Here is a 26,739-nt window from a genome sequence, read left to right as displayed (position 1 = left end):
GCAGTGGCCGGGTCGCAGGTCGTAAACCCCGAATCAAGGTCACACAGCAGTGGGTGGGGGAACACTTGTATTGAGGGTCCTGAGCACACACGTGCCCCGCGGACGGCCTAGCTGAACAGGCGGATGGTGCCATCGGCCCCTGAGGAGAAGACCCACGGCTGGGTGGGGTGGAAGGCCACATCCAGGACCCCCAGGTCTCGGGTCGGCACGTGCCCCCGCAGCACCTTCACCGGCACCAGCAGCGGATTCTGCAGCAGGTCGCTGTGGGGGAGGGGAGCAGAGGGACTCAGGCGGGGGAGCACCCCTCCCCCCAGCCCGCAGGCCACGTGGGGCTCGCACTCACTTGTACACCATCCCGTGGCACACGGTGACACTCCCGTCGTCGGAGCCAGACGCGAACAGTGGGTACCGGGTGTGGAAGGCCACGGCCCTGAGGGCCTTCTTGTGGTGCCTGGAGGGCAGGGGCCGGTGAGGGCTCGGGAGGGCCGGGGCGGGCACCCCCACCCCCACTCCCACTCACCTCAGCACCCTGTACGGCTCGCAGGAAAGGTCCAGGTCAAACCACACGAGCTTGCTGTCGTAGCTGCCACAGATGACGTTGTCTCCTGGGGGCGGAGGGGCTGGTGGGGACGCGCGGGTGCACCTCCCCTGCCCACCCGCCCACCGCCCGCCCTCACCTGCAGGGTGCACGGCCCCCCCATGCCCCGCCGCCCTCACCTGCAGGGTGCACGGCCCCCCCATGCCCCGCCGCCCTCACCTGCAGGGTGCACGGCCAGGCTGGACACCCACTTGCAGTTGGGCCGGAGCTTCTTGGTGAGCTCCTGGCGCAGCAGGTGGTACAGGCGGACAGCACGCTGGGAAGCCACCAGCAGGAAGGGTCGCAGGGGGTGGAAGGCCACACGCTGCACGTGCCCGTGGCTACGCCGGAAGGGGCTCTGGCTGCGGCGCCGGCTCAGCTGGTGGATCAGCACCTGCGTGTGCCCCGCGGCTGCCAGCACCACGGCCATGTAGTCCCCACGCCCGTGCCAGGTCACCTGGGTCACGGGCTGCAGAAGGCAAGGCTGGCTCAGGTGTGCCCTCCCCGGCTCTTGGCCGCCCTAACCCCACACGCCCCGACAGCCCCCGCACCTTCCCGTGGCAGATGCGCAGCCGCAGGCCCCCCTGGCGCTCCTCCTCCGAGGCCTCGAGCCAGCGGGCGGGCTGCGCCGCGGGCTCCTCGGGGGGCACGAAGGCGCTCAGCAGCTGGTCCGTGCTGCCCGCCACCAGCCGGTCCCCCAGGGCCGGGTTCAACAGCAGCACTGAGTCCTCCCTGCAGGCCAGAGACATGCGGCCCCTCAGACGCAGCTCTGCACCCGTGGCCCCCAGTGCTCCCCGGGCCGCCCACTTACACCGCCACGGCCACTAAGCAGATGGTGGGGCGAGGGTTCCAGGCGACGCTCTTCACCACGCCCCCCACGGGCACAGTCCTCATGCAGCGGGCAGTGGCCACCTCCCAGAGCCGCACCGAGCCGTCGTCGGAGCCTGGACACGTGAACGAGGCCCTCACCGGCTGCCCTCCCGCCCCCAGCAGCACCCCAACCCCCTGCTGGCAATGCCCCCACCTCAGGCTCACCTGAAGCCAGCCACTGGCCATCCGGGGAGACACTGAGGCAACGGACAAGGTTGCTGTGGCCCCTATAGACCTACAGACGAGGAGCAGTGAGGAGACAGCCCTCCTGGGGGGCCCCCCACCTGTCCCACCCACTCACCAGGGCCTGGCACGTGGGGAAAGGCTGCAGGTCCCGCGGCCGGGGCAGTTTCGGGATGAGGTCTTCAGGGTCCACGTTCACCTGGGCCAGGAGAGCACGAGGTCATCCCGCCCGTGCTGTGGCCCCCCGCGCCCCGTGTCCCCCCGCGCACCGCCCCCCGCCACACACCCGCATCTTGCGCTGCCGCGGGCACAGGTAGAGGTCGAGGCAGCGCTCGAAGCGCTCCTGGATAAACCGTCCGTACGCGGGCACGGCCCGCAGGCTCGGGAACTTGCGGGGCAAGAAGTTGAGCTTCCTCTCGCCCGGCTCCTGCTGCTCCCACGCCAGGCGCTGTGGAGACAGGGGTGAGCCGGGGGCCCAGGGCCGGGAGCAGGGGCCCAAACGCCCACCCCAGGGCGAGGCCCACCTCCTCTTCGCTGGGCAGGTACTCGGGGGGCGGATTGTAGGACTCTGCGTGGCCGGGCAGGGCCAGCTTCGGCGCGGGCACATGCATTTTATGCCGGCCCAGCACGGCGTCCGGGTCCTCCCGTGCCCAGAGGTCGTAGAAGCGGGGCGTGTGGTCCCGGGGCCGGCGCGGCTGAATCCAGCCCATCTTGATGGCGTGCACCATACGAGAGACCTGCGGGCCGGGGCCAGTGAGCGAGGGCGCGCGGGGACGCGGGGGCGGAGGTCCGGCCGGCAGCCGGCGCCTACCTTCTCCTTCTCCACCAGGGACGGGATGAAGCTGCGCTTGTCGGCGGGTCGGTTGGTCACTGGGTGCAGCATCAGGTCGCCGCTGAAGAAGTCCACGGCCGGCTGAGGGCACAGCGGACGGGTGGGCCCGGGCTCCGCGGCGGCCCCCGCACACCCAGGGCGAGCCGCGGCTACCCACCTCGTACGGGTCGCAGCTCCCGTCCCCAAACTCTGGGGGGTCGCGATCAGAGCCGAGCCCGGAGCCCCCCGCCCCGCCCCCCCTGGCCCCGGCCCGAGGCTGCGCACCAGTAATCGGGGTCATCCATCTTGTCCAGAAACTGGTCCAGCTCGTCACGGGTCCGCAGCGGCTTGTAGATGCGCCTGCCGTCCAGGTCATAGCCCACGTGGGGGAAGTCATCGTACCACGCCAGGGGCACGTTGCCCACCGTGTTCCGGATGTCCTGGGGCAGCAAGCCAGGCTGTCAGCGTCGGGTGCCCACCATGTCCATCCCTCCCTGCAAGCGCCCCAAGAGTCACAGGCCAGGGCGGGGGGAACCAGCGAGAGTGAGGGGACGGGCCTCGAGGCTGCTGGGACGGTACCCGAGCACCCTGACACATGCCCTCTCCCTGGGGTGTGACGTGGCGCGGTGGCCAGTGCTGTCCCCCCCCGGCCCTCAGAGGCGCCGGAGCTGTACCTTCACATTTTCCACTGAAGTGGTGCCAACCCCAGAGCCTCCCCCCAGATTCCTTGGCCAGGACTCTGGGCAGCCACAGACAAGGGTGACCTCATCGCCCATGGGCTCCCTCCCCTGGTGGGGGCCTTAGGCAAAAATGGGTAGCCACGGGCAGGGACTCAAGGAAGACCCTGCTAACCCGCTCCAAGGGGAGACAGAAGCCACTGCGTTCTGCCCTGCAGGCATTTGTGGACGCCCCCCCCCAGCCCTCCCTGGTCCTGCCCCCCACCACCACAGCAGCCACATTCCTGGACACACATTCCTGGTCGAGGCCCCTGCCAGCCACCACCCTCCCTCCGCCCAGCACAGAGACTGCTGCCCAGGCGGCTGCTTCCTGAACAGTGGCCACAGGGGGAGGGGCCCAGAGGAGACTGAGCACAGTGGGGAGCCCAGGGGCCCCTTGCAGGAGCACAGGACCCCCTGAACTCGGCCCCCTGCACCTGCCTGCCCTAGTCAACCAACTTCCATGGTCCCAGCGAGGCCATCCTTTGGGGACACCTCCTGTGCCCCCGGCCTTCCTTCTCTGCATGGGGGTGGGGGGGAGCCACCCCTGAATCGGACAGACCCCGGAGCGAGCAGCAAGGGAACGGGGAGGTCGCCCCACAGCAGGGTACAGCAAGAGCCGGCAGAGAGCAAGGTGTCAGGCAGAAGGCACAGCCTGGGCCACAGCCGGAGGGCACGGCTGACACCGGGAGGCTGGGCCACCCAGTGACCCCACGCACACCGGGGGTGGGGGGCAGCCTTGGATGGTGGGGGGAACTCCAGCCCCCCAGGGCTTTGCGTCCCCTCCCCACTCTGCCTGCCACAAAAGGCCCAAGAGTACACAGGAGAGAGAGAGACCCAGACAAACAGGGTGTGGCCCGGCACCAGCGCCAGGGGAGAAGACCGGCCTAGGTCATGGGTCCCACTTGACCCTCCTGCCCCCTGCTGAGGCAGAGGGTGAGGGCGGCAGAGCCCCGGTACGCCTCCCCCCAGAAGGGGACTCCCGCTCCCCCACGGCCCCCAGAGACAGCGAGATGCTCCGGGCTCCTTCAGCGTGGCGCGCGAAGGCAGAGGGACGGGGGCCCCTGCTCCGCGCGGCCTCCGGGGGCTGGGAGGCGGGGAGGAGGGCGGGCCGGCGCGGGGGAGGGGCCGCCGCCACTATAAAGGCCCGGCCCGCGGCCCCGCTCCAGCCCGGGACGCACACGTGCGCGCGGCGCCGCAGCCGCCACCGCGGGCCCCCGAGACCCGCGCCTCCCCGGCCCCGGGCGGCCGCGCGGCGGGCGGCATGCGCTGCGCGAGGCGGAGCTGACGGCGCGCCCGCCGGCCCCATGTCCTTCGCCATGCTGCGCTCGGCGCCGCCCGGCCGCTACCTGTACCCCGAGGTGAGCCCGCTGTCGGAGGACGAGGACCGCGGCAGCGAGAGCTCGGGCTCCGACGAGAAGCCCTGCCGCGTGCACGCCGCGCGCTGCGGCCTCCAGGGCGCCCGGAGGCGGGCCGGGGGCAGGCGGGCGGGGGGCGGCGCGGCGGGGCCCGGGGGCCGGCCGGGCCGAGAGCCCCGGCAGCGGCACACGGCGAACGCGCGCGAGCGGGACCGCACCAACAGCGTGAACACGGCCTTCACGGCGCTGCGCACGCTCATCCCCACGGAGCCGGCCGACCGCAAGCTCTCCAAGATCGAGACGCTGCGCCTGGCCTCCAGCTACATCTCGCACCTGGGCAACGTGCTGCTGGTGGGCGAGGCGTGCGGCGACGGGCAGCCGTGCCACTCGGGGCCGGCCTTCTTCCACGCCGCGCGCCCGGGCAGCCCCCCGCCGCCGCCCCCGCCGCCCCCGCCCCGCGACGGCGAGAACGCCCAGCCCAAACAGATCTGTACCTTCTGCCTCAGCAACCAGAGAAAGTTGGTGAGTGTGGCCCGCCGGGCAGCCACGGAAAGGGACCAGGAGGCTGTGGCGGCCTCTGCCTCAGTAGCACCCTAGCTACCCACACCTGCTGGGCAGAGACCCCGGCCAGAGGCGGGAAGAGCTCCCCACCCCCCACCCCCAGCATCACCTGTGACCCAGTGTGGCCCTGGGGTCCGGGGAGGGAGGAGCACAGGAAGGCCCAGCTGGGGCTGGCAGGGCCCGGCCTTCCTTGGGCCTTCTCCCCTCAAGTCCCCAGGGTCACATGTGCCCATGGGGACCATACAGGGCCAACCATCGCTACATGGGAGTCTGGGAGGCGGAGAAGACACCAAACTAGAAGAGGCAGGGGGCCAGACCAGAACTGGCTCAAGAAACTCTGGCCCCCCCCAACCCCATCCCCAAAGGAAGGGGACTGACTCCCCCTCCCCCACCCCCATCTGTTTGCCCTACCACAGCCCCTGCCACTGGCCTAAAGCCTATGGGGCACCTGCTAGCTCTCCCATGGCCCTCGCCCACGCCCCCGAGGCTGCCCACTGAGACCCCCGGCGCAGCCCTGGGCTCTGCAGTCAAGAGGCTGGCAGGAGACGTGGGGGCGGGAGGGGGGGAGGACCACGTTGCGGGAGCGCTGGCCGGCTGATTTACAGCTCTTGCTGTGCTTGGTGGCACCGGAAAAGCAGGGTGAGCAGGGAGAAAATGCGCGCGGCTTTCCCCGATCCCCATTTCCTCTCCAGACAGCACGCGGGAGCTCCTGGGGCCTGAACATCTGGGAAATTTAATTTTACAATTTCGGCTGTGCAGCAGCGTACTCTCCTCCCCAAACTGCACGGGGAAGCCGGGGTGAGCGTGGAAGGGGGTGCTTTCAGCACCCGCCACCTGAGACAGCACCCCGTGGGGAAGCCCAGAGGCGCGGGCTGGCACTGGGTCTGCGGGCAGGCCCTGACACTGACCCCTCCCCTCTGCAGAGCAAGGACAGAGACAGAAAGACGACGATTCGGAGTTAGAGATGGACACCGCTGGGCTAGCCACAGAGCGCTCCCGTGGACCGGACTCGGGCACAGGCCTCCTGTGAGGGCGCCCAGCGAGCCAGCCTCGCCTCTGGCGACGGCGGGGCCAACGGACAGACAAGTGTGCCGGACTCTGCACGGGCCGATGGGCCCAGGCCCACCGGAACCTTCCCTGCTGGCTTCCTACCTGGGTTTTCTTCTGGTCACTACATGCTGGCATCTTGCGTCTTTGATACGATAATATAAAGTCTGGAAACTTTGTATAATTAAAAACAAAACAGTATTGTCCAACCGTGGAAGCACACTGTTCTCTTGAACGGTTCAGAGCCCAGCCTGAGCCCAGCCCTCACGGCGCCCTCCGGCTCCGCGCTCTGCTCTCTCCAAGCTCAGTCCTCCCAGGGCCGAGCACCCATCCTCAGGGAAGGCCTCCAGCCTTCGGGGGCTGGGTCATTCCTCCCAGGCCTGAGGCAGAGCGAGGCACCTCCCCCGCGCGCCCGGGGCGCTGAAGGAGACAGAAGAGGGAGAGGAGGGCAAGGGAAGGACAGACGGAGCCCACTGCCACGCCACCAGGGGGCCGGCCACTCTGGCCTTGTCTCCGAGGGCCTGCCGGGCACCCAGGCATCCCTGAAGGGGCGAGGAGGGCAGAGCTCTAAGCACACTCATGCCAAGTCTCCGGGCCTCAGCCTTTGCCCAGAGACCCACAAAGCGGACGCCCGGGGGAGGTGGAGTGATGAAGGGCGCTGCCCGGCACGGCAGGTTCCCAGCCTGGGGAGGCCTAAGGGTGCGAGCCACCTGCATTCAGCCCTGAGTGCCCACCCCGAACCCCCACACAGGGCTCTGAATCCCACCCCTACTGGGCTGCCCTGGTTCCCCCACCGCCACAAGCTGTGAGAGGAGAGGCGCTTCATGACCCCCCCCACCCTGCGCGGCCCCCTGCAGCACCCCCCCACCGCTGCGCCCCACCCAGCTCCTCCCAAGGCCCCACCTGCTGCGGGCAGGGTGGTTTCAGGCCCCCTCCCGAGCTGTATGCAGCTGGCTGACCATTAAAATCCTGCAGGTGACAATTATGCTCTGCCGGCACAGCAGAGAAGAAAGGCAGGGGGCGGCCCTCTCCGAACCCCTCCCCTCTCCCCTCCCCCTCATTGGGCCGGGCGGGCCAGCAGCCTGACTTCCGGCCAGGCCAGACCACAGAGGGAATGGCCGAAGGCGCCAGGTGCCAGCCGTGGGCCTTCCCAGCCCTCAGCACAGGCTCCAGAGCCCCCACTGACCCACCCTCCTGGGTCCCCAGGGAGAGGCCAGGTGCTGAGGCCCACGTGGGCACCCCAATAGGGCAGGGCCAGAGCTGCCCCCCTCCTCTGCACCGAGGGGCTCCCGGGAACTGCAAAGCAGGAAGCAGTGGTGTAATTTTGGAGGAAACTCTCAAAGCCAGAGCCATTAAGGGCCAGAGGGGGGGCTGTGTCCAACGTGATAGAAATATAACAGGATAAAAAGTCGCCATGGCAGGTTCCACTCCGAGAGAAATCCAACCCCAAGTTTCCTTTCCCTAATCCTGCAGGAGCCCACAGCCGGCCGGAGGAGGGGGGAGAGGGCAGGCCCCGCCCGAGACGACGGGGTCCAAACTGGGGGGGGGGGCTCTGAGAGCCCCCAGGGGATGTGGGGGGGGAGGGCAGGTGCACCCCAGGCCTCTGGGCCTGCCTCCCCCACCTCACTGCGCATGGGGTGATGTTCTGCGGGGAGAGTCCGTGCCCCCCCCCACCTACTGTAATCCCACATCCACACCGGAGCCTGGGGGGGGGATGTAAACCTCCCTTGGGAAGCCCCGCCAAGATGACGAGCACGCAAGTGGGCGCCCACCTCGAGGCCACAGAGCGGCGCGTGTGAACAGGGAACACGTACCACGTGAGGCCAGAGGAGGGTGAAGAGGGAGGGGCACCCCCCGGAGCCCCACGGCTGAGGGGGTGTCAGGAGGCCTCCACAGGAGGTGCTGGGGCTCCGGGAGGCCCGCGGGAGAGGACAGGCCCGCTGGGATGGGCCCCCGGGGACCTAGCCTGTCGGGGCCCAGCGTGCACGGGCCAGTTCCCCGCGGCCGGGCCTGTGACTCCCGACAGCGGCTGCAGCTTGGCGGACTTGGGCCTGGGCAGCGGGCCCAGGGCTCCCTGAGCTGCTCCGGTAGCAGCGATGCGGCGGCGAGGGCCTGGCCCGCCAGCCAACAGGAGGGAGCAGAGGGGCGGGGGAGGAGCACTCCGTCACCCTTCACTGCTGCAGAAATTCAAACCAGACTGGGGGTGGCGGGCGGCCGGAGACAGGCGGCCCCATCGGAGTCCACTGGCTGAGGATCCGCTGGGCTGGGGCTGGCAGGTGCTCCTTGCCCCCCACGGGCCCTGCTTCCTTCCCAGAACGCTGGCCTCGCCTTCCACCAGGAGGGACAAAGACCCAGGGCTCCCCGTGTGTGCGCCCCAGAGGCAGCTGGAAAGGAGGGGCTGGGCCCGCGCCCTGGGCCAGCCGCCGCCGACGCTGTGGGCCAAGCTGGGCTGGAAACACTCTGATCGGCCCGGCTGTCAGCTCCCTGTCCCCAGCCTGGGGAATGAGCTGCTGGCGGCCCCACATGATTCATCACCAGGCCTGAGCCCGCGGGCCAGCCGGCCCCCACCCTGCTCAGCACCTGTGGGCTGCCAGGAAGCACATGTGACCCCCGGGGGGGGGGGCGGGCCAGCACCCCCCGACCCCTTCAGGTCAGGCGCCGAGCTCGGAGGCACGAGCTGAGGACACAGACGCCCCCGTGCTCTCCTGGGGGGGGGCACTGTACCCCAAGGACCAGCCTCTGGGAGGGGGCCAGCGGGGGTCCCCCACCCCCCAGACTGCACCGGACACAAGCAGTGACTGGTCGAGGCGTCGTCGGCTGGGGTTTTTCCGCTCCCGATGAGCCCCTCCCCCCTCCCCAAAGTGGCTGCAGCTGTCAGGGCCGCAGATTGCAACTGCAGGTACGGCTGGCCGGCTGCCCGCCTCCCTCCCGCGTCTGTCTGCGAGGGAGGAAGCCGGCCCACCTCTGGAATCCTTCACTCTCTCCTCGTTCTGCCTCCCCACCTGTCCCCTGGGAGCGTGGGGTCAGCCGCCCTCGCTCAGGCGCTCTCTTCCCTGCCCCTCTCCGATTACAATGCCGGCAGTGTTCGCTCGGCTCACCCTGCACGAAGCTCCCGCCTGTCTCTGAGCGCCACTCAGCCTTCCTGAGCCCCGGCCTCTCCGGGCTCCTCCACGGGGCTTCACCTCCGCCAGAGCCCCGGGCGGGAGAAGGCCGGGCTGCGTGCTCCCCCGCTCACCTGCTGCCCCAGCACCCACGGAAGGTGCCAGCAGGACGAAGCCCGGTTCACAGACCAAAAGGGCAAGGCCAGGGGAGGACCCTAGCAGGGGAGCAGATAGATGGGCGGGGGAAGGGGGCAGGTGGGGGGCTCAGCGCCACCTTCCCACACTTCCTCCATCAGACCACCGCGGCCATTTGCCGACTCAGGTAGCGGGGGCACATCTGCCACGGCCAGCCCAGACACCCGCGCCCGCTCCGTCCCTCCCTCTCCAAGGTGCTGCCAGCCAGGCCCCGCCAAGCCATCACACGTGCCCTGACACAGGACCCCTCAGAGCCCACGGCCTGGCCTCCTCCATGACTTGGGGGCAGCAAGTGCAGCCTCCATGGGAGCTGGGGCACTCCCAGGCCCTCAGATCCCCCTGCCCCCACCCACCCCGGTCAGCCCCAGGGTCCAGTGGGCATTCCCACAGGGGCCGGCTGACTCTTCGCTACCTACAGGCAGTGGCTCTCTTGGAAACGGCCCCGGAGCGCTGGGGATAGGCACAGGCCCACTCTGTGCCGCGGCAGAGACCGGTTCCGAGACCCACGGGTCAGGCAAGAGCTGCTGCTGTGCGGTGCCCCGAGCCCTCCACCTGCCTCCGGCCCCATCCCCAGCACTCCAGGATCTCACTCTGGAGGACTCCCCTCCCCCGGGCCCCAGCCTACGCTGTCACTACCCCTCACCCACCTTTCCTACAGAAGTCCCCCCCCCACCGGCCCCGGGGTGAACCACCCCCCCTAGAAGGCCCCTGTCCCAGCTCCCACCCACCTGCCCACCCGACTGCCAAGGAAACTGGCTCCAAGTGGGCACAGAGCCGGGACCTCCGCCACCCACGTACCCCAGCAAATGGGGCGGGGGACGCAGCTCTGAATCAGCCCCACCTCCACCTGCCCGCCGTTGCACGGGGGCCCCCAGCACGGAGCCCCTGCTCTGTCCCAGAAGGCGTGCTACGTCGCTTATAGGGACGGCTGCTTCACCACTGCACCCCCCACCGGCCCCCACCCGGCCCTCCCCACCGGGAGGCTCTCTCCCTGCGGAGAAGCACCGGCCGGCACAGGGCGGGCACAGGGCTGGCAGGAGGAAGGTGTGCCGGGCGCCCGCGGCCCCAAGGGGCACTCTGCGGTCACAGGCGTCACGCCCGCGGCGCCCTGTGGCCACCTGCAAGGCCGAGGGTCGGACCAGCGGGAAGGGGCAGACTCGCAGGCCGCGGCGGGGGCGGAGGGCAGACACGAGCGGCTGAGCGCCGGGCGCTCTCCACAAACAGCCCGAAACCTGAGCCGCGGGGCTCCCCTGCCAGCAGCGACGCAGGCGCCCTGAGCGCGGGCGGCCAGGATGGGCGGGGCGGCGGCCCCGGGAGGAGCGGGAGGCCGCCAGCGCTGGAGGCAGCTGCCGGTTCAGTAGCTGGGAGAGGCCATTAACGGCCGTTTGGCGAGAGAGCAGAGGGGATGGCGGGCTCTGGATACAGACAGGCCTGGGCCTGTCCCCGCGGGATCCCAAGTTACTGCGAGGCCAGGGCGCCTGCGGGGCGGGCTCGGGCTGCAGCAGGAGGTCCCGCGGGGGGGTGGTGGGGGGCCAGGAGGGTGTCCGGTTGGGATTCGGGGACTTGGATGATGTGCCTCCCCACCTCGCGGCCAGGGTTCACAGCCACCCCTCACTCTCACCTACAGCCAGCCTCAGTTTCTCCCCGCGGCCTGAAACAAAGAGGGGCCCAAGGCTGCGAAGGCCGCCAGCCCCCACCCCCAACACCGCCCCACCTCCCTGGGGTCCAGCGGCTGGATGAGATCACGTCTGTGAGGTGCCGGGGCCGTGGGAGAGGAGTGGGGTGGGCACAGCCTGCGGCTGCTCTGCCTCCCCCACCAGACCCAGCAGCAGTTCGACCGGACTCGGGCCCCAGTGCGGCTCGGGGTGTGAATCTGGGGACTGAGGAGTGCAAATGCCCGAGAACGGTCCAGAAGCCCCAGCAGCCCCCAGCTCAGGCCTCAGCCCCAGACTCGGGGAGTGGCAGGGCTGGGCCCAGGGAGAGGGAGGCCAGGTGGCACTTGCACCTCACCTGCTGGCCGCCACGCCACAGCGCCCACGAGGCTCTCTCCCAGGACCACCAACCCTGTCCGGCCACCACTGCTGCTGGCCGGAGCCTTACGTGGGGTCCAGACACCACCGGCCACCTCCAAGAATGCTGCTGGGAGAAGGCACTGCCCTGACACCATGGGTGTCCCCAGACCGTGGACCCTCACAGGCTCCAGAAACACGACGACACAGCCATGGGGCCACACAGCCTCCGAGCCCCCCACTCCGAACCACGTACCCAGCGGGGCCTCTTCCCCAAAGTACACCGCGCTCGCCTGGACGGCAGAGACACGCACGACGCGAGCGTGGAAGACCCCAGCGCCCACGCGCGCCCCGAGCACCCCAGGCACACGTGCGGCTCCGGGGAGGGAAGCATCTGTCAGGCCTGGCAGAGCTCCTGGAAGATGAGCTGAGCTCTGCCGCCCCCCCGAGCCACCGGCCGGCTGCGCTGGCAGAAGCTGTAGAAGGCGGGCACCCGGGCCCCTCCTGTCACTCAGACATATGGGATAGTCATCGCCGGAGGAAGCAGCCCCCGCAGCCCCCGCCATGGCCCGGAGCCGGCCGGGCCAGGCCCGAGGAGCGCCTCCCTGTGGGCAGGCCCGGGCCCCTCCCCCACTCTGCACTCCATTTACAACCATCATCGATTTCTCAAAATACCAAATATAAAAAAGTAGCCGACAGGATGTGGCTGCCGACAGCCAGAGCCCCTGGGAGGGGGAGACAGGCAGGGAGCCGCGCGGCACCGGCCCCCCCTCCCCATGCGCGCCCGCTGCTCCGGCCAGGAAACCAATTTATTTTGTTTTGTCTCTGTTCTCTGAACGCACAGAGACCAGATCGGGCGGGCAGCCAAGGCTCCTGCAGCCGCTGCCAAGAGAGCGCGAGCGTGGGGGTGGAGGCCGAGCAGGGGAGGGGGCTCGAGCCTCCCCAGGCCCCGGGACAGCCCCCGGCCGGCGGCAGGAAGAGCTCCGGAGGACTGCTGTCCCCACGAGGTCCGCATCGACGCCGACGCCGCCTTCAGCCAAGGCCGCTGCCCACGGAGGCACACCTCTGGGGGCACAGAGTGGCACAGGGGCCACAGCCCTGCCAGTGACTGGGACGTACCTGGGAGGGCACGGGCAGGAGGAGGACAGCCACCTCGAGGCTCAGAGCACCTCAGCTTCCAGCCCTCCAGAGCAGCAGACCAGGGAGCAGAGACGGCCTCTGGCCCACACGCCGGGGCCTCTGCATGCCAGACAGGGCACCACGCCTGCCCCTTCAGACCCTGAGCTGGAGGGATGGGGGCCCACAACAGTCCACACCTCAAGGACACCAGGGAGGGAAGGGACGGGGCACCCAGAGGCCACCCACCTCCTGCGCGAAGCTGCCAGCAACGCCGCCCTCCGCACTCGGGTCTGTCACCACGGGGGCCCAGCACTGCTCCAGCCTCTCCGTGCCCACCAAGCATGAACTCAGCCTCCACAGAGCACGAGGGACCCCAGCATCAGCCGGCCGCCCTACAGACACCCCTGGGGGTTCGCTGCGTCACGCCCACCCCGCTTCCTTCCAGAGTGGTGATGCACACTAGCAGACGTTCACCCCCAACCCTGAGATCGCCCTTCCGGACCCCAAGCACGGCCCCTCACAGCGGCCCCCTCACAGCAGCCTGACTCCCCTCTACCCTGGGCAGCACGGTGCAGCTGGGGAAGGCGACCCCTGCCCCCTGGCCCCTCGTGGAAGGCCAAGCCCGGCCCACCTCCTCATCGGAGCTGTCCTCTGCATACTCGTCCCGGCCCTGCACGCTTGCCACCTCCGTCCTTGGGGGAGGGCTCCCGGCCTGTAGGAGAGAAGGGAACAATGGTTATGTCAGGGTGCTGATGCCCTCTGACCTCGGGCAGAGCCCGCACCCACAGTCCCCTGCCCCCTCCTGATGGCGGTGGCTTGGCAAGAACACACTGTCCCTCCCCCGGTGCTGCGCCCAAGGTTCCCGGCACCCCCAATCTCTAAGCAGCTCCAACCTGGTCCTGGGCCTTAAGACAAGATGAGCGACACCCCAGGTCTATGTGAGCCCGTGGGGCCCCACCTGAGGGTCTCTCTCAAGGGTCACACTCATCACCACGCGCTCCGGAAGGGCCCCAGGGAACAGCTGACACCTATCCAGGCAGGAACAGGAACAGTCGGCAACAAAGCCACCCAAGGAAGGCCCGGCCGCCCCCACACCCTTTAACGGAGAAACCGGCTGCAGGGTTCCTGGCGCGACTGCCTGAACCCAGCCGTGCCGGGCCCCGGGGAGCCCAGGGTCAGGGAGCACAGTGCGGGTGGTCCTTCATGGCAGCAAGTAAGAGCCGGGCAGCAGTGTTCCCCACACCTGGCCTGGTCCCTCTGGACAGCGTGTGGCACCTGCTGCCAGCCAATGTCATGGGGCCACAGCCAGCCCTCCTAGGACAAGCCTCAGCGTCCATGGCAGCTGGGAGCCCCATTCAGCCCAGTCAGCCAAGGGCCCAGAGAACACCAGGAGGACGCGACCCCCAGGGTGACCCCAACGCACGGGGTCAGGGATGGGAGCGCTGGAACATACACACCCTAACCTGGAAAACAGACCCTTCCCTCCCAGGGTTGGGGGAGTCGGACGTACCGGAACCCGGACTGATGGAGAAAACAGCCTTTCCCTCCCGGGCGCCATCAAGTACTTGGGAGCAGGGCCCCGGAGCAAGGCACCCCCGCCAGAGCCCCACTCCCCCGACAGGGCAGGAGCCAAAGGCCTGCGAGGTGGCTCTTCCTCCCGCCTGGTTTTCCCCTCAGTATAAGGAGGGTGGGAGATTAAGTTTTTTTCCAGGCCAGGAACAAGGCGGGATTCGGTTTCCATGTCTCCCCCACCCCCGCTCCCCATGCTGCACGCGCTGTGGGAGCCCTGCCCACTGAAAGTGGGTCAGCGCGGCCTCATGGGTGCAGGGTGTGGGTGGGGGGCAAACGGGGCAAGGCCTGAGCTCCTGCCCCCCACCAGGGCCCCAAGCTCTGCTGCGTCCTAGCCCACAGGGAGCCCTGCCCCGAGTGGCAGCCAGGGGACACACCTGCCCCAGGCCCAGGGCCAGGCAACAAGTCTCCTGAGCAAGTGGGCTGCAGGCTGCCCGCGGCACCAGCCCGCCCGCTGCTCTCCACCAGCTCGAACTCCAGAGAGTCCCACACCACCTGCAAATGTGGCTCAGGCCACGGTGGTGGGGTCCCGGCAGGAAATGTCACAGTCCCTCGACCTCCAGGATGCCCACGTCGCCCCATGCTGGGTGTGGCTGGCCCCCGGGGCAATCGAGTGCATATGCAGGGGGCCTGACACAGGCAGGCCCTCCCCCAGCAACGAGGGGTCCCCCCAGCCCTCCTCAGTCTCCCCCGCAGAAGTGCTGCTGCAGGGGACACGGTGGCCGCCAGGGGGCAGCAGAGGGCAGCCCAGCTCCAGGAACCTGGGGAGGCTCGGCGCAGCCCACATGCCTGGACACACTTGCCCCTCTTGGGTACCAGGCATTTAAAAAGAGGAAAACCTCGGGGGTGCCTGGGTGGCTCAGTGGGTTAAAGTCTCTGCCTTCGGCTCAGGTCCTGATCCCCGGGTTCTGGGATCGAGTCCCGCGTCGGGCTCTCTGCTCAGTGGGGAGCCTGCTTCCCCCCTCTCTCTCTGCCTGCCTGTGATCTGTTTGGCAGATAAATAAAATCTTTAAAAACATAAAGAGGAACACCTAACGACAGCGTGCGGCGGGCCAGGGGAACAGCTCTTGCTTCTCTGCCCAACCCCACGAACACCAAACACCACGAGGACCAAAGCAGGGGCCCCCGGGGGTGCTGACTGCCTCCAAGGCATCTGATCACAACCGCCGGGGTCCTCCAGTCGCCAGCGCCAGCCCGGGCTCGGCCAACCCCACCGCCCCACCCCGACAGCAGGGCCCCTCCACCAGCCCTTACAAGCGAGCCCTGAGAGACGGCGGCAGCCCGCACGGCGCTCCCATGCCAGAGCTTGGCACCTGCGCGGCCTTCCTGTGGGGTCCGTGAGATCCAAGAGGGAGAAGGGAACAGCAGCCAACACAGCCTGAAGGCCCAGCGGGGTGCGCGTCCAGGGCAGGTGAGCGGGGCTGGCGTGAGCCTCGGAGCCATGCTGGGAGTCAGACCGTGGCTGGTGACCCATGTTCACCGGGGTCCGGTGTGGGGCAAACACTGTGGCCACCAAAGAGCATCCATGGCCCCTGTGGCCTGCTGCAGACCCCCAGGCCAGCCCCCAGGGCTGCTCAGCCTCCTCAGGGACGTTAGACTGAGAGCGAGCAGACACGCAGTTTCTTTCTTTCTTTTTTTTTTTTAAAGATTTTATTTATTTATTTGACAGAGAGAGATCACAAGTAGGCAGAGAGGCAGGCAGAGAGAGAGGGATTGAGAGGAAAGCAGGTTCTCCACTCAGCAGAGCCCGATGCGGGACTCGATCCCAGCACCCTGGGATCATGACCTGAGCCGAAGGCAGCGGCTTAACCCACGGAGCCCCCCAGGCGCCCAGACACGCAGTTTCTAAAGAACATTCGCCAGGGCCCGCAGAGCCCAGAGACGCCCGAGCTGAATTCAGACCCCCCCACTGGTTCACCAGGGAAAAGGCAGGGGACTTGGAGGAGGAACAGGATCGTCCCCAGAGCAGGAGCCGGCCCTGCCGGAGGAAGCGCTGCTCCCGCCCAGCCGGTTTCACGAATCCCAGAGACTTTTCCCCGCTGCCCGCGCCCCGTTCACAACAGACGAGTTCAATGGGACTCGATGCCACCACAGTAAAGGCTCCGTGAGGACAAGGCTGAGGACCTGGCCTGATTCGGAGGAGTCCCCAGGGCTGGGCATGGCAACAGGACAAGGTTGGGGGTGGAGGGGGGGTTGTACACAGTGGCAAGAATTTGGCTGTTTCATGATTTCCTTTTAAATTTTCTTATTTGGGGACACTGGGCGGCTCAGTCATTAAGCGTCTGCTTTTGGCTCAGGTCATGATCTTAGGTCCTGGGATGGAGCCCCCCGTGGAATTGGGCCCCCTGCTCAGTGGGGGGGCCTGTTTCTCCCTCTCCACCGCCCTTGCCCCCAGCTTGCGGTCTCTCTCTTGCTCTCTCTCAAATAAATAAATAAAATCCTTAAATAAATAAGTCTTTATTTGACAGAGAGCAAGAGAGAGAGCGCGCAGTGTGAGGGAGGGGAGAGAGAGTGTGCCAGACTGAGAGAATGCACACAGCGGGGAGGGGGAGGGGGAGAGGGAGAGGGAGACGCAGACTGAGCAAGGACCCAGGACCCTGAGACCATGACCTGAGCTGAAGGCAGATGCTTAACCCACTCAGCCACCCAGGCGCCCCGGGAAGAGTCTTCAGCAGAGTCCGAGCTGAGCGTGAGGCCCAACGTGAGCCTCCGCCTCACGACCCTGAGACTGTGACCTGGGCTGAAACCGAGCTGGACACGGCGCGTCTGAAGCACCCGGGCGCCCAGACTGTTGCCGTTTCAAGCCATGGCGGAAAATCTTTGCCTTTCCTCCCATCGAGGGCAGAGGCTATGTGCCTCCTCTCCAAATCTGGGTGGGCTTATGGCTCGCCTGTCCCAGGAAAGCAGCCCGGACCAACAACATGTGAACTCCGAGTCAAGACCTTAAAGGTCTTGCAGCTGTGCCCTCGGAGCCCGGAGCCCTTTGGCGAGGACGCGGCAGACGGGCGCCAGCCATACAGGCCGCCCCCGACCAGACACGCGAGTGACGAGACCTCGGCTGTTCTTCCTTAGGACTCTCCCCTGAGCCCCGAAACACGGGGTGTGAGGCGTGATGACCGTCCGAGAGCAGAACACAGCAGAGCCCTGGAGGGGCCCAGGAAAGCTGACACACTGAGTGCGCCACCCAATTCTCGGGCAGGACCCAGCTAAAGAGGCTGTGGGTTACGCCCAATCCCACTGACCACGCCCCCTAGACATGACACCACCTCACCCTGCCTGAACTCTGACCCCCAGAAATGAGAGTGCCGCTAAATGGCTAAATAATGCCCAAGACGTCGGGCGGACCGTGGAGCAGCTGCCCGCTGCCCTCCACGGGGGCCGGCCCCACACGGCCTGCGCGCTCACGTCCTTGGCTCTCTGGTTGGTGCCCAGGCACTTCCCGGCTGAGGTGAGCCCCAGTAACCAGCTGACGGCCCCCCTTGCGACCCCCCCAGGCACAGTGCCCACACCTAGACCCGAGCACGGGCAGCACGGCCACAGCCTGGGCCCAAGACTCCCACAGTGCACTGCCTGGTCTCCTGGCGGTCCCTCCACCCCTGTCCCCAGAGCCATGCGGAGACCCAGGCAGGCCCCTCCTGCCCACGGGTCTGCAGTATGGAACACACAGAATGCTCTTAAAACACGTGGAGGGGCGCCTGGGGGGCTCAGCCGTTAAGTGTCCACCTTCGGCTCAGGTCACGATCCCAGGGTCCTGGGATCGAGCCCCGCACTGGGCTCCCTGCTTAGCAGGGACCCTGCTTCTCCCTCTCCCACTGCCCCTGCTTGTGTTTCCTCTCTCACTGTCTCTCTGACAAATAAATGAACAAAATCTTCAAAACAAACAAACAAACAAAACACCTGGAGAACACTCCTGACACCCAGGCACAATGACCACATCTGTAGCTGAACGTGGGGAGCTAACCGACAACAATGGGGCCCTCTGAGCAAACAAAAAAAAAACCAAAATGGGAAAAAACCCACCTAAGAAAGACCAACGTAAATATGACAAGGGGGAACACTGGGTCTAAACAAGCACAGGGGGTACCTGGGGGGTTCAGGTCATGATCCCGGGGTCCTGGGATCGAACCCCACGTCAGGCTCCCTGCTTGGGGAAGCCTGCTTCTTCTGCTTGTGTTCCCTCTCTCGCTGTCTCTGTCAAAAAAATAAATCTTAAAATATATATATATATATTAAAATAATAAATAAACAAACACAGAAGGGAAGAAAATGGGAGGGAAGGGGAGACAATGGCTTCAGGCACATAAATCCACCCAAAAGAACTCATCTAGAAGAAGCACAAAGACGTCGCCCTTCCCAAGGCCCCGTACACGCCTCCTTCCGAAAGTGCAGGCGAGTGAGGGCCTCCTGCCCGCCGAGAGGCCCTGCGCCCTGGGGAGCGGGCGCACAGGTGGGCCAGGGTGGGCGTGCTGGGACAGCGGAGCCTAAGGAGATGCCCCTCTAAGATCGATCCCCACCATCCTGCCCAACCCCCAACCACCCCCAGGCGAGAGCAGAGAGAGAAAGGGTCCCCCCCACCCCACACAGCTCCTGGGCTCCCGCACTGGGAGCCTCCTCCGGGGAGGTGCGTGCACAGGGCTCTCCGGCTGGGGCGGAGTGTGGGGGCGGGGGCCGCAGGACGTGCCCCAGGAGACCGGCCCAGCAGAAAGGGACTCAGGTCCACAAGGTCATGGACTGCCAGGACAAGGAAGCGGGCAGCCAGTCCTGGGGTGACCGGGAGACAGGGGCGGGTGCTCTGAGTGGAAGCCGAGGAAGCGAGCAGGCCAGGGGAGAAGATGTCATCCTGGCGGGTCGCCCGGGCAGTGCACAGGCCCGAAGCCACATGCAGCCAGAGGAACAAGCGAACGTGCCCATCGCGAGTGGCCCGTGGCCATGGACCTCCCCATGAGCGCCCTGAGCCCCCAGACAAGACCCCCACAGAGGAAGATGGGGACCCCACAGCCCCAACCCCTGAGTACCTACCAGCCCCCCAAATACACGGTGCTCTTCCTCCCCGGAGCTCCCGGCCAGCACTCGGCCGGGGCACCAGCCCGCCTCCGGCCCTGACTCCCGGAACCGGTGAGAACACGAGTCACTGTCACACCGCGAAACTCAGGGCTACTGGGCCACACCACCCGAGCTACGGGCGACAAGGAGACAAAACGGCACCTGGCTCCCCACACGGGAGACCTCAGCGCGGGGAACGGCAAGTCCGACCCCTACGTGGGCCGGCAGGTGCATGACTGCTCCCGCGGGGTGGGGGGGGTGCCTACCAAGGGAACGTCTGGACCAGGGAAGGACACTGCAGGTCAGGGAACGAGGGGTTAGGAGCGAGTCCCAGGGCAGGAGATTACAAAGAAAAACGATTAAAAAGAACTGAAGGAGACAGCTATTCCTTCCCCACAAGGAGCCGCAGGCCCCCTGGGAGAGGCCTTGGGGGCCCTTCCCTCCCTAGGTCCGCCCAGCCTGGAGCTAGAGCCCTAGGGAGCAGGAGAGGAGGGCAGGCCCGGGGGGGGCTTGCAGGCCCCGCTGGGCAGACACCCGAGTCTGGGAGGGGCGCACACCCCACGGGGCTCCGGGGCCTTCTCTGACCTGCAGAGCCCGACCTTCGAGACGTGACAGTGACGGAAACTTCGTGCTTTGGGTGTTCTCATGCCGCTCAAACGGGCCTCCCAGAAACATGGGGAAAAGAGGCCCCTTTCCTAATGGAAGAAAAAATCATAAAGCAGCAAGAGAGCACATTTCCCATGTGTCAGAGTAGGGAAAATAAAGACTTTTAACCACACACCGTCCTGGCGGACCTGGGAAACGGTGCAAGTATCCCAGCACGAAGCGGCGCTTTCCTTCCACTCAGAATGCCCTGGCTTTGACCCGGAGAGGCTCCTGGGACCACACTCCCAGAACGGCCTGCGCACGGGGGGACTCCCCCCCTCAGGGGTGGTCAGGCCGCGGGGCCGTGCGCACCACAGACACCAACTGGCAAGGGCAGCTCTCAGAGGCAGAGGGACGCGCAGAGGACAGGAGTCAGGGAGCAGACGGCTGTGACACAGATGGGAGCCTGGCTGAGCGGAGAACCCAGGAGACCCAGGCAATCCCCACGCTTATGCCGGAGCAGGAGGCAGGACAGAGCAGGAGGGACGGCCCTCAGGAGCTCCAAGCAATCACTCTGCTGGATCTGTGATGCTCGTCACGTGACCCCACACAACACTTACAAAGAAAGTGCCGGGGGCGCCTGGGGGGGCTCAGTGGCTTAAAGCCTCTGCCTTCGGCTCAGGTCATGATCTCGGGGTCCTGGGATCGAGTCCCGCATCGGGCTCTCTGCTCAGCGGGGAGCCTGCTTCTCCCTCTCTCTGCCTGCCTCTCTGCCTACTTGTGATCTCAAATAAATAAATAAATAAAATCTTTGGGGGGAAAGAAAGTGCTGGACATGTCTAGATCCCTTCCAAAGACCCAAGAAGAAGTGGAGAAAGAGCTCAGACAGTGACACCCAGGGCAGCCTGGCACCCAAGCAGCCATGTCTCCCCAGGGCAACCCTGGGCACCTGGGCCACGTAACCCCATCTCTCCCCCATGGGAAAGGAAGGTGGAGATCAGGACAGTCCCCCAGAACGGGCCAGTGATCACCTGGCCGTCCATTTTCATCCCTGGGCGGCTTCAGCAGGATGTTCCTGCCGGTCTGGGATGGCCTGCGGCAGACACACCTGGAACCCTGGGCTGGTGGGGCAGGGTCCCCTGACAACGACCTATCAGCCCTGTCCCTCCCAGAACAGGAAGGCAAACCCTCCAGCTCCCTGTTGTGGAGGTCACTCAGTGGACTGGAGGGCCTGGGCCTGGGGCATCCCACTCCAGTCCGCATCTCTCCCGGCAGCTCTTGGCCTCAGGCCCTGCACCCCTGATGTCAGCGCGCAGCCCCACCAGGAGGCAGGGTGCCCTTCAGGCATGTGCAGGAGAGCGAGAAGTCGAGGAGCTGGGTGGTGGCCTGCCCACCCTTGGAAGCAGCGGAAGCCTTGACACAGGTTAAGGGGGACAGAGTGCAGGGGAAACAGGGACCGGAGCACCCAGTGGAAGAGAAGTTAGGGGCGGGCCCCACAGCAGGCTCGCCGTGGGCGGAAGGAAGAGCGGCAGAAGCCCGAGCGGGTCCCCCCTTGCAGAAGTAGCTCACCGGAGACCACCGTCCGCCAGACCACACAGGCGGCTGTGGCCAGGAGCCAGAGAATTCCGGGGGCTTTCAGCTCCAGGGCGGGGACAGCGGGCGGGGACCCGGGCCCAAGAGGGGGTCACCACCAGCAGGGCCCCCAGGACCGCAGGCAGCAGGGAGACACTCGTTCTAGAAGCTGCTCAGTGGAGGGGTCGTCTTCCGGCTATGAGGCTGCGCGCTAGTAACAGGGCTCAGGCCACGCAGCGGGGAGCCAGCTCGACCCAATGGAGGGGCGTGGATGGCTTTTGGGGAGCAGCTGGCAAAAAGGAGAGCTGGGGAGCTTGTTCCACTGAGGACTAGGAACCCCCAGCTCCCACCGGAGTCCTCTTTCTTGGCCTAGAGAACCTCAACCCGAGTAAAAGGACGACCATGCACTAGAACAGAAAATACCTCAACGGGGCGACCCGCAGCCCTCGATGAAAGCACAAGGAGGCCAGAGACATGAACGGCCACGCAGGGCAGCCCAGGGGCTCTGCAGAACTCAGAACCCCTCCTGATTCGTGGGGTTCCCAACCAGGATGACCCAGAGGAGACAGGGACGGTCCTCAGAGCCAGGGCGTGAAGCGGGAGGGGCCCAGGAGGGGGCCGCAGCGACGAGGCCCCAGCACTGCACACAGTGCGGGGGCTGCAGTCCTGACCCACCAGCAGACCCAGAGGCAGCCTGAACCCCTCTGAGAACCGCACGCTCCAGGAGGCCAGAGCCAACCTCCCCAGACAGAAGTCCACGCCCTCCTTCTGGAGAAGGGAGGGCTTCAGTCTCCACCAAGTGGACCAGCAAGCCCACCCAGAAGGCGGCCCCGCCGAGAACACGCAGCTCTGCGGGCTGAGGGGGGGGGGGGACCGAACGCGGCCACACCCACAAGTGTCCCTCCCACTGAAGCCCAGGCCGCAGTCTCTTGAAACACTTGCACACATCACCTAGTTCAGAGAACTTAAGCCGAAATCTTTTAAGGGGGAGAGGGGCAAAGGGAGAGAATCTTAACCAGGCTCCAAGCCCAGCACAGAGCCCCAAGCAGGGCTCACCCCCATGACCCTGAGATCACAACCTGAGCCAAAATCAAGAGAGGGTCACTTATCCGACCGAGACACCCATGCACCCCAAACAGAAAATTTTTATTTAAAAAGTTATTTAAGGGGCACCTGGCTGGCTCACTGTGTTAAGCATGTGCCTTCGGCTCAGGTCAAAATCCCAGGGTCCTGGGCTGGAGCCCCGTGTCGGGCTCGCTGCTCAGTGGAGCGGGGAGCCTGCTTCTCCCTCCCCTACCCACCCCCTGCTTATGCTCGTTCGCATGTTTTCTCTGTGACAAATAAATAAAATCTTTAAAAAATAGAAAAGTAAAATAAAATAAAAAATTATTTAAACTTTTTTTAAGTAGGCTTCACGTGCAACACAGAGCTTGGACTCATGACCCAGAGATCAAGAGTTACATGCTCTACCTACCAAGTCAGCCAGGTGCCCCAAAAGTGATTTAATTTTTAAAAATTACTTTTAGGGCACCTCGGTGGCTCGGTTGGGTCAGCATCCAACTCTTGAATTCAGCTCAGGTCATGGTCTCAGGGTCCTGGGATCTGGGTCAGGGAGACTGCCTCCCACTCATCTGCGTGTACTCGCCCACACTCTCTATAACAAATAAATTCAAAAATTATTTTTATAACTTTATTTATAAAATAAGATTAAAAAAACCCTTTTTAAAATAAAAAAGTCAGGGGCCCCTGGGGCACCTCAGTTGTTAAGTGTCTGACTCTGGACCTTGGCCCAAGTCTTGCTCCCGCAGTCCTGAGTTTACACCCTGCGTTAGGGGCCATGCTAGGCGAGGAGCCTGCTTTATTTACTTGTCTGTTGAGATTTTATTTATTTGTCAAAGAGAGAGAGAGCCCTTGGGTGCACAAGCAGAGGGAGCGGCAGAGGCCGAGGGAGAAGCAGGCTCCCCGCTGAGCAGGCAGCCCTACAAGAGATTCGATCCCAGGACCCTGGAGTCATGACCTGAGCCAAAAGCAGGCAGGCATTCGGGGGCTGAGCCACCCCGGCGCCCACGGAGCCTACTTTGAAACATAAACAAAAAAATACTTAAGTGTGGGGACGTGCCTGGGTGGCTCAGTCGGTTAAGCGTCTGCCTTCTGCTCCGGTCATGATCTCAGGGTCCTGGGATCGAGCCCCGCATTGGGCTCTCTGCTCGGCTGGGAGCCTGCTTCTCCCTCTGCCTCTAGCTCCCCCTGCTTGGGCTCGCGCGCGCGCGCTCTCTCTCTCTTTAAAAAGAAAAAAAAAATACTTAAGCGTGTGGACCTTAACTGTACAAGGAGGAACGACACGCCCAGAGGGCCACTAGCGGAGGCCGCCCACGGAGCAGGGGCTGTGAGGCAGAACTTCCGCTCTCCACTGAGCAGCACTGATGAAAAAGTGAATTTTTCTCAAGGAAGGTATATTTTGTAATTCTAAAAAGTTAAACAAAGGAGGGGAAACAGCTACCCATCATCCCCCAAACCACAGTCAGCGCAGCTCACACGTCCTCTCTCTGTGCACACTGGCCGTAGGACTAGATCCTGAGTGCGCAGAAGGGTTAAATCTGGGGGTTCGGTAGGTTAAGCGTCTGCCTTCGGCTCGGGTCATGATTCCAGGGCTCTGGGATCGAGTCGCACATGGGGCTCCCTGCTCTGCGGGGAGCCTGCTCTTCTCCTCCCCCTGCTTGTTCTCTCGCTCTCTCTCAAATAACTAATCAAAAAAAAAAAAAAAAAAAAAAAGGGCACCTGGGAGGCTCAATGGGTTAAAGCCTCTGCCTTCGGCTCCAGTCATGATTCCAGGGGTCCTGGGATCAAGCCCCACATCGGGCTTTCTGCTCGGCAGGGAGCCTGCTTCCTCCCCTCTCTCTCTCTGTCTGCCTCTCTACTTGCGATCTCTCTCTGTCAAATAAATAAATAAAATCTTAAAAAAAAAAAAAAAATCTCTTCTTTCTAGGTAAAAGATCAAACAAGCATGGCTTTTGGGTTTCTATTATGGGAGATTTCTGCATGATTCAAGGTCCTAAACTTCAGAACACCAGACCCGGTGAAAATACAAATAGTTATAGTTTCTAAAACTTCCAAAGAGCGAACAGTGTATTTTAGTTAAATTAAACTTTTCTCTCATTTTTCTCATTTGAGACAAGAGGGAAGTGCACTCTGCCCCGTCACACAAGGCCAAAGCCTCAGCCAGCAAGGCTCCCTGGGACGAGCCTCAGGTGTCAGGGCGGCTCCTGTGTCCGGTGAGCTCTGCCTCCAGGCAGTCCTGTGCACATGAAGGCCCCACCTCGGGCTTCGCCCCCAGGAAACCCAGCCAGCGGCTGAGAGCGGGCTGAGCTCCATGGAGAGGTGACATTAGAATCACCTGCAGAGAAGGTCCGGCATGTGGGTATTTGGAGTTCTTGAGAACAGAGCACATAACTGTAATTGAAAAACAAGCCCTAAGAAGGGCGCCTGGGTGGCTCAGTGGGTTAAAGCCTCTGCTTTTGGCTCAGGTCATGATCCCAGAGTCCTGGGATGGAGCCCCACATCCGGCTCTGCTCAGCAGGAAGCCTGCTGCTCTGCCTACTTGTGATCTATTAGCTCTCTAACAAACAAATAAAACCCTTTAAGAAACAGAACAAGAGAACAACCCCCAGGAGCTCAGAGCACTCCAGCTCTAACCAAGTGTTCCACTTGGCCCCAAATGTGCCCAGAGGTGCATCAGGGGAGGGATGTGGGCCTTGGGGTCCCAAGGACACTTGGGAGAAAGCAGTGTGGTGACAGGCCCCCAGAGAGCCCAAGGCCTGGTGGTCACTTTCTTTCCCGGCCACCTTCACCTAGAGAGGACAGCCTCCCGCAGGCTCCTCACTCACCCACCTGCACCTGCTGTCCGCTGGTCTTCTCCGTCCCGCCGTGGCCCTCATCACTGCTGACCCCATCCTCTCCCTCTGCTGGGTCGTCCTCACTACTGTCGCTGCCGGAGTCTTCCAGGCCTGAGAACACACTCTCCTCGCTTTCAGACAGGCCGGAGTCGCCGTCATCCCGGAGGCTGGGAGCAGCAGCACAGGCCAGAGACGGCTGTGGGGAGCACAGTGTTGACGACAGCCAGACTCCCCCAGGCCGCCCACCACCTGCCAGGCACCCTGCTGACCCATGGCTCTGCATGGCCAGCCTCCAAGGCCATAGCCCTCAGGCCACAAGCGTCTACCTCCACCAAAACCATCCACCTAACCCAGGTGGAACCTTCCTCACTGTCCACCTCCACTGACAGCACGGCCACCTGCCCCTGGAAGGGACATTTAGTTTCCTGCATCTCGCAGGGAAAGGAGTTTTCAAGGACACCATGTTTTAGAGCTCAGTTCCCACATTTCCAACCCAGGCTCCCCATCCTTCGCACCCCACGCTGGCAAACCCCAGAGCTGTGATGGCGCTGGGCCAGAGGCTGAGGCCGCGGAGGAACAGGATCGTGGACGGGCTTTTCTCTCTGAAAGAGAAGCCCGGCAGCCGACCGGACTGAAGCCGACAGCGGATCAGCACACTGTAAAGGGGGGTTGAACAGCGACAGAAACGATCCAAGCCTGGCTTCAGAGCAAGCGTGACCCGCCCTTCCCTGCCCTGCTTACCTGATACCATCTCCCCTAACCCTACAGGACACGACGCCCCGGGGGAGAACCTGTCACTGCCTTTTAAAGACGAACAAGAAGCTGCAGACTTCTCGGAAGCCGCTGAGCACAGAACCCCGGACCCCCGCGCTTCCCGGGTTTGGACCGGCCTCAGCTCTCTCGCGGCAGAGCCGCTGCCCGGCCGGACCGTCCGCAGGCAGGAGCCCGACACCCGCAGCCGGCGCGGCCCTGCGCCCGCGGGAGGACGCGCCGGCGGCCGTAAGCCCCGCTTCTTCCCTCCCTAGCGCCCTTCGTCCCACAGCACGTCCCCGCGCAGCGGCGGTCGGGACGCCGGGCCCGCGGCTTCGGGAGGCCGCCTCGCCCGCCCGCCGCGTCGCCCCCGCCTCCCCCTGCGGCCGCCCCCCGCGCAAGGGGTGCTCCCTGCCAAGGCCGCGCAGGGCAGGCGACCCCTCCCTGCTCCTACTCCCGGGCCCGCCGCGCGCGGGGCGGCCTCGCGGGGGGCAGACCAGCCACCACGTGCGGCCCCGGGCCCCGCCGCCCGACCCCGCCGCTCGGACCCGCGCCCGCTGTCACCTCCTCCGGCTCCGGCTCCGGCTCCGGCTCCGGCTCCGGCCCCCGCCGCCGCTTCCCAGGCCGCGCCCCCGTCGCCGCCGCGCGCCCCGCGTCCCGCGCGCCCGCCATGCTACCTAGCCAGTCCCGACCGCGCCGCCACTTCCGGCAGCGCGGGCCGCGTGAGGGTGGGGGCGGGGCCTGTGGGGTCAAGGGGCGCGGCCCGCCCCGCCCGTCCCG

At 65.3% G+C, this 26,739-nt stretch overlaps 2 protein-coding genes across 2 annotated transcripts; one reads left to right on the top strand and one right to left on the bottom strand.

The window, feature by feature from the left end:
- Positions 1–50: 50 nt before the first annotated feature.
- BOP1 (BOP1 ribosomal biogenesis factor) lies at positions 51–26,631 on the bottom strand. Its single transcript, XM_044244764.1, is given in 16 exon segments — positions 51–261; positions 344–451; positions 521–605; positions 758–1,046; positions 1,129–1,309; positions 1,389–1,521; positions 1,613–1,682; positions 1,749–1,829; positions 1,917–2,078; positions 2,155–2,367; positions 2,442–2,543; positions 2,620–2,661; positions 2,663–2,881; positions 13,179–13,259; positions 25,205–25,405; positions 26,524–26,631. Coding segments are annotated over 16 exon segments (2,229 nt in total). The 3' UTR covers positions 51–107.
- Positions 4,462–6,088, top strand: SCX (scleraxis bHLH transcription factor). The gene is made up of 2 exons (XM_044244770.1): positions 4,462–5,037; positions 6,000–6,088. The coding sequence occupies exons 1-2, from the start codon at positions 4,465–4,467 to the stop codon at positions 6,036–6,038; spliced, it is 612 nt and encodes a 203-aa protein (XP_044100705.1). The 5' UTR covers positions 4,462–4,464; the 3' UTR covers positions 6,039–6,088.
- Positions 26,632–26,739: the final 108 nt, after the last annotated feature.

This window comes from Neovison vison, chromosome 4, assembly GCF_020171115.1.
Source record: "Neovison vison isolate M4711 chromosome 4, ASM_NN_V1, whole genome shotgun sequence".
NCBI classification, from domain to species: domain Eukaryota; kingdom Metazoa; phylum Chordata; class Mammalia; order Carnivora; family Mustelidae; genus Neogale; species Neogale vison.
Note: the sequence above shows the minus strand (reverse complement) of the source record. Positions and strands in the feature narration are given on the sequence as shown.

Excerpts from the sequence above, each read along its gene's own strand:
- SCX (XM_044244770.1), top strand. The coding sequence starts at position 4,465 with ATGTCCTTCGCCATGCTGCGCTCGGCGCCGCCCGGCCGCTACCTGTAC. Across the intron at positions 5,038-5,999 it reads TCAGCAACCAGAGAAAGTTG|AGCAAGGACAGAGACAGAAA; the intron begins GTGAGTGTGGCC and ends TCCCCTCTGCAG.